The 11,745-nt window shown below is 38.5% G+C and overlaps 1 protein-coding gene across 1 annotated transcript in view; it reads left to right on the plus strand.

Moving 5' to 3' along the window:
- Positions 1 to 6,071, plus strand: part of LOC104447375 ((3S,6E)-nerolidol synthase 1) — a 19,409-nt gene extending 13,338 nt beyond the window's left edge. The window contains exons 2-5 of the mRNA XM_039313806.1: positions 4,429 to 4,647; positions 4,774 to 4,912; positions 5,541 to 5,798; positions 5,919 to 6,071. Coding sequence (XP_039169740.1) covers positions 4,429 to 4,647; positions 4,774 to 4,912; positions 5,541 to 5,798; positions 5,919 to 6,071 — 769 coding nt within the window. The remainder of the gene's footprint in view (positions 1 to 4,428; positions 4,648 to 4,773; positions 4,913 to 5,540; positions 5,799 to 5,918) is intronic.
- The last annotated feature ends 5,674 nt before the right edge of the window (positions 6,072 to 11,745 follow it).

An 11,745-nucleotide genomic window follows, 5' to 3' on the forward strand; every position in this document is an offset into this window, starting at 1 on the left:
AGGAAGCCCTCATTTTCCTTTTTTTTTTTTTTGTCAAGGATGAAACTGAGAAGAATATAAGCTGATTTTTTTTTTTTTTTTGTTGACTTAAGGATTGTAAATGTTTAATTGAGATGAACTAAGGGTAAGTGTGGTTCTAGGGTAAAATATGGAATCTGAGAATTGGACCAACAAGAACCTATAGGTTCTAGATTCAGGTTCCAAGGTATACATGATAGGTTTGAGGTTCCAAAAAATAAGGAACCTATTTTGATAGGTAGGTTTCGAGTTCTTAGTTGGAGAAACTTAGAACCTAGAACTTGTAATTTAGAACATGGAACAAGTTCTAATGTTTTCTTGGTTCATGTTTTCATGCATCTTGCAATATTCCAGCGATTTGATGATAAGTGTATAATTTAGAAATACTAGTTTGAGCTTCCATTTTAAAATTGAGAATTTTACTTTATTAATGTTCATATTTTCTGTATGTCTTTATGATTAGTGAATTATAGTAGAAGTGATTGTTATAAAATGTTTTAATTCACCGTAATCATTCAATTAATAATATAGGTGGAATCTAAATTGAACTTAGAACTAACTCTAGAACTTGTGACAGAGTGGGTTTTAGGTTCTAAGATATATAGGGTAGGTTCCAAGTTCCAAAAATAAGTAACATGTCCGGTTCCAAATTTCACGTGGAATTTGTACAAAACCTTAAACCCTTTACACCTAATGTCAACCAAGACGATGTCAAGTTACTCTACCAAATCCACCGCCTTTTGGACGATGTATCACCAGTTTCTATTGCTCATTTTGAAATTTCGCCATCAATTTTCCTACATCTTTGGCCAGTGGAAAATTCTTCCAATTATGTCTATGATTGGTGAGTCACAAGTTATGAACATAATTCACATGCTTCTGATTATGTCTATGATTGGCGAGTCACAAATTATGAACATAATTTACATGCAAAATTAACTAAATATTAATGTAGATCATGTCTATATCTTTACCCGTCAAAATAAATATAAGGCTAAGTGTAAGATTTTGTGGGATCGTTGTCAACTGTTCTAAAAGTTTAAGTTGTTTAATGAATGTATGATTTATTATTTAAATATTTTAACGCTTCTCCCCATGCTTGGTCCAGTCTTTTTGCCTAGTACTAAGTGTGGAAATTTCATTGAGAAGGCAACTGGGACTTGGAAATATTCGAACTCAATATATTCAGCTTTGATATCATGTGAGATTTTGTAGGACCACTATCAATTATTCTAAAACTTAAGTTATTAGATAAAGGTGTGGTATATTATTTAAATATTCAAACACTAAGTTTCCCTACAATTATGTTTCTGATTGGTGGTTATATGTTATTGTGGGACATCATTTACACCAAACTTATCTAAAATTGAAATGCAAGTGATTTAACTAAAGCCTAATGCCTAAAATAATACCAGAAGTACAGTTTTGATTGAATGAGGAAAGAAAAAAGCAACGTAATTCCTCTCATGGAAAATAGGAAGTCTAACTATTCCTCCGGTGTCATTTTTCTGTCTCTTGGATCAACTAAAGGCGCACTTTGCTCTCAAATAGTATTCGCAATTGTTGACTTGGAGCAATACGTGGTTGTAGAGGTTTCTTGGATCTAGATTCTTCGGTGCAGAGTCATTTTCATCAGAAGACTTTGTAGGTTAGCAAAAAAAAAAAAAAACCATCTTCTTCTGTTTTCTTGGTCTTGAACGAAACTTGGAAAAACTAAATGATGAAAACGCCCATATGTTGCCTTGTGAGTTGACTAGGAGAAGCATGAGGATGGCTGCCGCCGACCACGGTGGGCAGTGGAGGCGTGACCGGCCATCATTGGTGACACAGCCCACGACGGAGGGCTACTATCTGGGGCGGCTCCCTCGCTTGTTCGGCATCATAGTTTTCTTTTCTTTATTATTTATTATTTATTTTTTAATATTTCTTTAGCTAATAACCTTTTTAAGCTTAACTGGGTTAGAAGTGAGTTTGTCTTTAGACCCACTAAGATTCATATCTAGTTGGGTTTTCCTCTGATATTGGAAACCCACTTTAATCCGTTTTGAAATTTTCAGACAACCCATATTTGACGTAGCTCATTGAATTTGAGTTAAAAAAATTGATATTGAACCCAATTTGTCAGCACTATATATATTTAAAAACAATACATGACGCTAGCCCACATTAGTACTATAAGACAACATTTATGCCCCTAAACTCTTAAGGACAATCTGACATTACAATTTTTCTTCTCTTTCTCACCTCACTCTCACATACATTTGAGAAATTATTGAGTAAATTTTAAACGTGTACTAAATCAAATTGGAACTGATGATTCGCCATTTTTAATGGTCCAAATTTAGTTTCGTAAAATTTATCAAACTCAAGGATAATTGCTCCACACTTTAACATCCCAAAGATAACTAAACATAATTTCTCAACCTCGCTGGCCTGTACGCTCTTCTGCTTGTTGCACGCACATATGCTCATTTCACAGAGAGCCGAACTTATTATGGAGGACAGGACCACAAATTTTAGAGCAAAACGTGTTCCCCATAGGACAAAGTTTTGAGAATTCAAGTTCAGGTATGTGTTCTTACCTCGTGTATCACGTAAGATGTGAGCTAAATGTGGAACCAGTGGAATAAAATCCGAGTATGTGGTCTTCCTTTTTTGCCGAAAAAGCCCTTGATGTCCTTTTCTTTTAGACAATGCGATCATTGCGCTTCTAATTTCTTGAAGACCATTGACACTCGAAACCTCTCCGAAATGTATATGCATTGATGTATGCTTTCAACGACGATGTTTCCTCGAATCGGGTTTTGAAAACGACAATTGTACTTACCCAAGTTTCTCGGCCACCGATTCCAGCTTCATAATGGATCAACCTAACCAAATGCAATCATCGAGCATTGCCAAGGAGCAAACTTATCCGGTAAATCCCCTGATCCTAGCCTTTACTTTTCAACTTTCCATTTCCTTCCTTAGCTCGTGTGAAAAAAAAAAAAAAATCGCCGACGTAGTGTTTGCGAGCATTATTTCGTAGGGCATACTTATATGCCAACACCTCTTTGGATTCTTCATTGGCCTATTGGTGATAGAAAGAGGAGAAAAATAAAACCAAAATAGGATAACAAGGAAGCTTATTTACCGAATATACGCAGGGAAACAAGAATGTTTTCCTTCAAGGCTCAGTAGAAAGGAATCTGTAATAAAAAAAACCAACTTATTAACTACCAGTTAGATTTGATCATTTGAAACAATTTCAACTGGGCTGGCTTGTAAGGTCATCTATCACCTTGTGCATATGAGCATACCAAGTTTTTATAGCATAAAAATTAATGTCAATAGAAAACCTTAACAATCTCATACTAAATTACTATATATTACTATGAAAATTATTGTCTTTGCTCTTTTGAACTTTTGCTCATTTAATATTTTTTGCTTCATTACAATAATTCTTTGTTAAATTACATGAGAAAAAACATCACCAATTTAGTTCATTCTTGCTTAACTTTTTTTTTCATTATAACATCGACCTCACTTGTAACTCTGGATTTCCATGATGTAGGATGATTCCGGGATCAAACATGACGAAAAACAAAGAGCCTTATAGATTTTCTGAATAAAGTGGTGAATGAGCCCGTAGAAAGTTTGATCATTGTCGACATGATTCAGCGACTAGAGTCGAATCCCTATTCCGAGAACAGATTAAAGCCATTCTAACGTGGCAATACACACATTTTAGCTCTTTGAATCATGGCAAAGATGATGTCTATGAGATTGCTCTCCGGTTTCGACTTTTAAGGCAAGAAGGTTATCGTTTGCCTGCAGGTTTGTTCCTATGAGTTTCAAGTCGATTGCAATAGCGAAATACAGCGTTGCTATTTATACATAACAAAAGAAGACAACTTTTTTTGTTTTTGTTTTGTCTAGTTACGTGGAAGCCCTTAAATTTCCAATATCTTGTTAAGGATGAAAATGGACAAGAATATAAGCTGATTTTTTTTTTTATAAATATTTTGCTGATTTAAGAATTGGAAATGTTTAATTGTGATGAACTCTCCAATGGATATCCATCAATGCATTAGTGTTTAGACTAATGCATTGAAGGACTATAGGTGACCAACATATAATAATAGGTGAAATCTTAATAGTTGGCCCTAATACAAGTAAAACTTATATACTTAAGGAGTTGGCATTTAGGTTCAGACTAATATCAAACTCACAAATCACAGTTTGAAGCATGACTTAAACCAGTTTCACCAAAAACTATAAGGAAAATGATGGACTCTATATCTCCATTTTCTCTAATCTCTATGTCATGAGATCAATAGAATTTTCAAATGAATAATTTGTTTCATTTAAATGAGTATACTATTATGTATTGTTGCTTCAGTTTTTCCTCATGCGTATCCTATATTTCAGGTGGTGGAAAGAGTTGGGATTGGGAGAGAAGATGAAGTTTGCTAGAGACCAGCCACTAAAATGGTACATGTGGTCCATGGCAATTCTCACAGATCCAAGCTTGTCTGAGCTTAGGGTTGAGCTCATTAAGCCCATCTCTCTCGTGTACATTATTGACGACATATTTGATGTCCATGGCACGGTTGACGAGCTAATTCTCTTTACAAAAGTCATTAAAATGTATACAGTTGAAGATATCCCTTTTTACCTATTATGTTGCAACTATTACATCCAAAAAAAAAAACTACATTCCACATTTATATTATATTGACAATTTAAATATTTCTTGCATTTTTTTTCCTTCAGATGGGACAATGCGTGTGCTGAGCAGCTTCCAGAGTACATGAAAAAATGCTTCAAGGTTCTCAATGATATTGCAAATGATTTTGGCAAAATCATCTTTGAGAAGCATGGATGGAAGCCCACGAGATTCTTGAAACAGATGGTATAAATATAAAATTATTATTGATAAGAACCTCTATTCGCAACAATGTTGCTAACTCCTATCTCAACTCTGAATGAACGTGACTTAATTGGAGATTCACAGCACTGAACCAAAACTCAACCTTGATCATATCCTCGTCCCTTTTTCCACTCTTTGTCTCACCACCCTCCAATATTTTGGTCATCATTTTGAAGTTTGTGTTCACTTCTTCAAATTAAAGCCACAAAACCAATTGCCGGCTTCATCATCGTCGAGTTTCATTCAATCTTTTATAGAATTCTTTATAATGCCATACACGGAGATATCACTGATTGGGTTAAGCTGCAACTGTCCCTCCCTCCCTCCCGCCCTCTCCCATACACACTCACACACAAATCTTTGCGAGATCTAGGTGTTTCTGTCAAGATCTTGTAGCCGTGGCCTGGCTTCCTAGCAATAAAATTGAGCTCAGTGCAGCATTGAGCTCCCTTACTCTCACAGAGAGAGAGAGAGAGAGAGAGAGAGAGAGAGAGATTTTCTAGTGATTTGTCATTTATGACTACCACGAAAGCTCAATAAGCTAACGATTTTGATTTATGATTACATTTTAGATGATCCTTGATCAGTCAGATAACATTTGATGTTGCAGTGGGCGAATTTGTGCAATGCATTCCTGGTGGAGTTTCAGTGGAACGCTTCTGGGAAATTGCCAAAGGCAGATGATTACTTGAAGAATGGGATTATCACATCGGGTGTGCCCTTGGTGCTAACTCACCTGTTCTTTCTAATGGGCCAAAATATTGCCAACCAAAGTATGGATTCAAAGAAAGAAGAGGTGCAGCTGCCAAATATAATATTCTTAATCGCTGAAATTCTTCGCCTTTGGGATGACCTCGGCTGTGCCCAGGTAAACTAGTTCATGGTTTCGTGCTGGGCAATATTCGGGTTTTATTCCATTTTTTATTTGCGTTTTGTCATTATTTTATTGATATGATTTTTTTACTCGGGGGGATTCGATTCCCTGAAGGACGAGAATCAAAATGGCTACGACGGGTCATACGTGGATTGCGTGAATGCTGCTAAGATGGTTTCACTGATGTACAACTATGAAGACAAACGTGGTCTTGGACTCCTACAAGACCATATGAAGTCGTTGACCTGTGATCACGAGACATTTTAGCATCATTTTTCATGTTTTCATCTCTCATGCTTGATTACGTCGGTATAATGTACTACGGTCACCTTAAATTGCAATAAAGTTGCCTTCTTTTTCTAAGCAGTATTGTTTTCCAGCTATATATTGTTTTAAGTGCTTTTTCATCATAAGTGGCAATAATATTTGTTGGCATATCCAAATGAAAAAAAAAATGTGAATTTAATATGAGCAGAAAAATTCATTACTATTTCAAACATACTACATTGGCACATGGTTTGTTTTATTCGTGCAAAACATCATAAAATGTAAGGAGGTACCAAAATTTAAAATAAAGTATGGCATGTGTTTATATTTAAAGTAAGAACATCCGCAATATTTATGATGCGTTGTCAACAGAACACTAAAAATCTAACTTAAAACTATCTTATGTGCATCTATACATTTTCTGAAGTTTGAACATTACTGCACTTTGACAAAATGTCGTAAGGCTTTAATATGAAAAAGGAAAGAAGAAGAAGAAGAAGAAAAAAGAATATTCTGCCGATGTAAAGAAAATTTTTCGCTCACCCCTAAACAAGTGACCATAGGACTCCTGGCAATGAGCCATTGTAACGTTGTTAGCACTGAGAAAAGCCTCATGTCGACGTACCTTTTAAATGGTCCTTGATATATATTTTTAGGAAGTACAAATAAATAAATAAAAATCTGTCTGGTTTTAAATTCCGTAGAACCGGATAAAAATTATCGGCTCTACTTTTAATAAATCAGGAGTGGGATTGGTTTCTTGAGAATCGGATCCAATCGGTTCGGCCTTGGGAGGGTTTTGGGTTCAAATGAATTTTTCGCTCACCTCTAATCACAGCTACGCTTTTTAAAAAATGAATGAATGAATTTAGACGGTTTTGGGTTCAAATGGTTTTTTTCGCTCACCCCTAATTACAGCTATGCTTTTTTAAAAACGAATGGTATATGAGACCGCCAAAACTTTTTTTTTTTTAACACTAACTGTGTATGCTTTATTTATTCTTTAACAATTTATGACATTATTGATTCATGACCGCCTGTGTAATTTTTTTCTTTTTTTTTTAACGCTGCCTGTGTATGCAATATTTATTCTTTAACAATTTATGACATTATTGATTCATGACGAAATCTCGTAAGCACTGTAGGAACTTCTTAGATATTACATTTTATATATTTACGGTGATTTGAACTTCGTAAGCCGTTGAAGAACATAACTCTTTTAAAAATTTAGAATAATTCAATATCTATTACGTTTTTCATTGAATTATGATGAAAAAACATTGTAAACCATAGAGATTTAAGATACTTAATATATTCAACCTCTATCTGCGACTTGGAGAATATGAATGAGGGCAAAATCGGAAATAAAAATATTGATGAGGGCAGTTTTGGAACAAATTTTTTTATTAACCTTAAGAGAGTGGTCTCTTGTAAATGCTGAAAGCTGTACTTCGCCTTGGGCTTTCAATTTTACCAAGGCAAGTGTTTTCGCAAAGCCTATTTGCAAAGCTGAACCTTTATGCATGCTTCATTGCGGTCGACGTCCAAAACATCATGTCAAAAGGTTCTTAATTTCAGATGTACAATTATTGTCGCCCATAAGATGCTGTTCATGATAGCTAGGTAGTAAACTTATATTTCTCTTTTAATGTGCACAGCATTTAGGTACAGAATAATTGTGACATCCAGAATTTTCAGTATTGTTTTCTATTAAATTAATCGGGCATTTCATTGACGTGTCTATAGGGTTGTTCTCGGAAACGATCACTCTCGAGATAACTAGACTAGCCGGGTATGCCATTAAAGAATATTAAGGCAATAGACTTGAGAATTCGACCAGGGAAGCAGGCTCGACCGTGTTCATCTTTAGAGGTCATTACGCACAGTTAAAGATCGAATTGAGATCAGAGATAGGTCGATTCGACTGAGATGTGTGGCCGATCGTGGGTGACTCCACTAAATTGGAAAATTCTCGTCGACCGGCACTAATTTGATTTTCTGTCGTTTTGGTACCTTGTGTTGGTAGTTAAGCCCTCGAGATTTTCACGACAATTGAGAGTCGCCAATGTGTCGAGTGGGTTCATTGTGGCTCAAGAAAATCGACCGCGAGTCAATTGCCCTAAAAGTTCTGAAACTACCTCAGTAGTCTAGGTCACACTAAAAGACACCGGAGTGAAATTAACCGTCGATTTGAGTCGATTTCAAAATCGAAAGTTCAGCTGATGTCACAAGCTATTTTAGGAACGTCAACTCGCCTCGAAGATTTTCTGAGGTCCCGAGATTTTTACGGAAATTTGGTTCGGACGTCGTGGAAGTTTGGCCGAAGTTCGATTGGCTAAATTAATGGGAAATTGGGCTTTCGGGTTGAGCCCGTGTGTGTGGGATTTATAGAAAATCACTTGGGATTTTTCTACATTGAGATTGGACCTCAATTTGGGAAATCGAGCAAGAAAATTTAGTTTATTTGAGTGAAATTCGAAATTGAAAAAGGGGCAGAAATTGAGGCTTCAATTTGGATAATTAAGTGGATATTAGTGCTAGAAAGTAAAAAGGAACACTAGGATATTTTTGAGAGCTATTGGGGGACAAGCATTTAAGAGAAGAGATGTTGTGTTGATCTTTTCTTTGGCTTGTGGAACACGCACAAACGGCTGGCCTCCATCTTCTCACGCTCGGCAACCCTCCCATCCGCTCATTATTCCTGCTTTAGTTTTAATCTCTCTACCGTGCAAAGCAATCCCCATCACTCACCTCTCTCCATCTCCGTTACTTCTCTTCCTCAACCGAAGCCCACACACTCCACTCACGCCAGCGAAGATCCCTGCAGCAGCTCCACCGAGTCCAACGTCTTCAAGCCGTGCATATCGTGGAGTCCACGAAAACAGCGTCCATGAGCAGCTCCTCGCCAACGTTTTCATCATTTCGACGCCACGAAAGCTCCTGTTCCGTGTCTCCACTTCACGGAGCTTCAGTCCACCGCATCTGCTTGAAGACGCCGAGGCAGCACCGAAGCAGCTCCGTGCCACGTTTTCAGTCAACCTTGCTGCCTCTCGGATGACCGGTTGACCTACGCTCAGCCAACATGCGACAGCTGCTTCCTTCAAGTGTTGTCCAGCACTGAAGACCGAAGTCCTCTCAGCCTCCACGCATCCGACTTGCTCTGTGGGTCAAACTCCAGCAACAAGCTTCGGTTTGTTGACCGAAGACCCCACGACGCCAACGAGGAAGCCCAGCAACCTTCTTCTTCAGCCACGCGTCCAAGCTGCAGCTACCACGGTCAACTCCAGCAAGAACCATCCCACCTTGTTGACCTCGTGAAGCTGCCACGTTGGTGCCCATGCACTCCATGAAGACCCAAACTGCTTCCTCGTCCATTGATGTCCATGAAGACCGAAGCTGCTTTGGTGAACAGAAGCCAGCTACTGAAGCTGGGTTGATTTTCGTCTTCTTCGTCCAGCAGCAAACGAAGCACTTGCAGCACGCCTCATCCGAGTTTCTCTCCCAGCTCATCAGTCCACGCACCTTCAATTTGGGTAGCCCAGTGACCGAAGCTGCTTCCGTCCTCTTTGTGGCCCATCTCTTCACTTTCGGGCCCAACCAAATTCAGTCCAACGTGCAGTCCAGTTCAGCCTTTGTAGGTCATTTGGGTCGCAAATCAGGCCCAGCAGATTCAGCTCCGAAGCCCAGCAAAGCCAGCAGTTTTTCAGCCCAAGAGATCAGCCCATTTTCAGCTTAGTTTCAAGCCCGATCGAATTATCTCAGCTGCAGCCCAGTCCAGTCCATGTGAGTTAATTGGCCAAGCCCAATTTCCAGCAAAGAAATTTGAAGCCCAAGTGAAGTCAGTCCAGAAATTTCAGCAGGCCCAATTCAACTTGGGTCTGGCCCAAAAGCAAGAACAAATCTCAGTTGGGCTGAGATTTGTTGGGCCAAGGTCAAGGCCCGGTCCCAAGCCCGCCGGTGTTGTCGAAAGTCCGATTTCGGCCGCCGTCGCGTCGCCGTTGCGGTGATTCGGTCTCCGCTTTTGATCAAGTGAGTTTTACTCACTAATGCTTTATTAGTTTGCTAATTATGCTTAAGGTTGGTTAGATTTAATTAAGTGCAATTAGGTGGTTAGATTAGGTTAGAACAATTAATTTAGTGACTTAATGATGCATGTTAGGTGGTTAGACCTAGCTATTAGCAAGTAGAAATGTTTGGTTATTTATTGAATGCATCTCGGGATTTTTCACGACCGTTTCGGGCTCCAATAAGGCAATATGGGCCTAAATTGGATTTTCAATGTTTATTTATTTATTTTCGAAATTTATTTATTTAATTAATTATTTTTCCGGAAATTCAACCGGATGGCCGGTGACCGAATTTCGTACAGATTGTCGTGGTGCAGTCCGTTTATTTATTTGAGCTCTACGTTGTGTGGAATTGAATTTATTGTGGAATTTTAGGAATTGTCCTAAATTGTTTGTTATTGAATATTTGATTGGTAATGGCTAAGCATGGGTATATAGCGCCAGTACGTTGATGGGCTATATAGTAGGGAGAATGGTGAGACCAATTAGGTACGATATTATTGGACATACGTGGTTCGGTGATTGGAAGTATCACTGGCGAAAACGGCGCCTTAAAGAACGCATGTAAATGACTTATAGACAAACGTGGTTCGGTGGTTATGGGAATATCACTTATGAAAACGGCGCCTTAAAGAACGCACGATGTTGTCTATAGCCGATGTCACCTTGGCGAAAACGACGCCCTTGAAAGGACACATGGTTCGGTGATCAAGGTTATCACTAGTGAAAACGGCGCCTTAAAGAACGCACGGTGTCGGTGATCGGTATGTCATTGGCGAAAACGACGCCCGAGAAACACATGTGATTTGGTGAATGAGTATACCACTGGGAAAGCGTGGTATGAGTGGGAATGACCTAGAAAGGGTCTGGTTCTGGTTGACATGTAATCGACTTAGTCGATTGATCAATGCTTGATCGGATGTCGTGAATTGTTTGAATGTATGTGTTTAACCTTGAATTGCAGGTTGGAACTGAGGCTAAGGTAAGTCCTCTGACTCGTGTTGTGCTTAGGCAACCGTATGGCGTATTAGTTTATTAATCGGGTCTTAGTGGGTAGGACTCGCTGAGACGTGGTCTCATTGGTTATTGAATAACCATTTCAGGACCCTGAGGAGGAGCTAAGGAAGAGGAACCTGAAGGGGAGAAAGTATTTTGAAGTAGAAGATGATCCGAGAGGGATCTTGAAAATAACCCAGATGTGGATTGGGATCCCATCCCTTTTGTGAACCCCGTTTCAAAGTGTAGATAGGTGTCGACTTTTTATGCTGTAAATAGTATTGTAATATGCTATGAGTTGAGTTGTTAATGAAAGTGTGGTTATGAATTTTCAATATGAAAAATATGGCCTACTTTCCTATCCCATTGTTTTATTGTCTGGGGATTTATAATTGCTTCCGCATGTGCTTAATAAAAAGAAAGGGTCGGCGATACATAGTCCTGGGATATCGCATTCTAAAATCGACCAAGTAGAAGGATGTGCGCGCGTCCGAGGATCGGGGCGTGACAATAATTCAACATGACTAGTAAATGCAAAACTTGTAAAACGCACTTAGGTCTAATCAATTGTCATGTTCCGAAAACGAGAAATTTTTATTGGGGGACTTGAT

The sequence above is a fragment of the Eucalyptus grandis genome, chromosome 5, assembly GCF_016545825.1.
Source record: "Eucalyptus grandis isolate ANBG69807.140 chromosome 5, ASM1654582v1, whole genome shotgun sequence".
NCBI classification, from domain to species: Eukaryota; Viridiplantae; Streptophyta; class Magnoliopsida; order Myrtales; family Myrtaceae; genus Eucalyptus; species Eucalyptus grandis.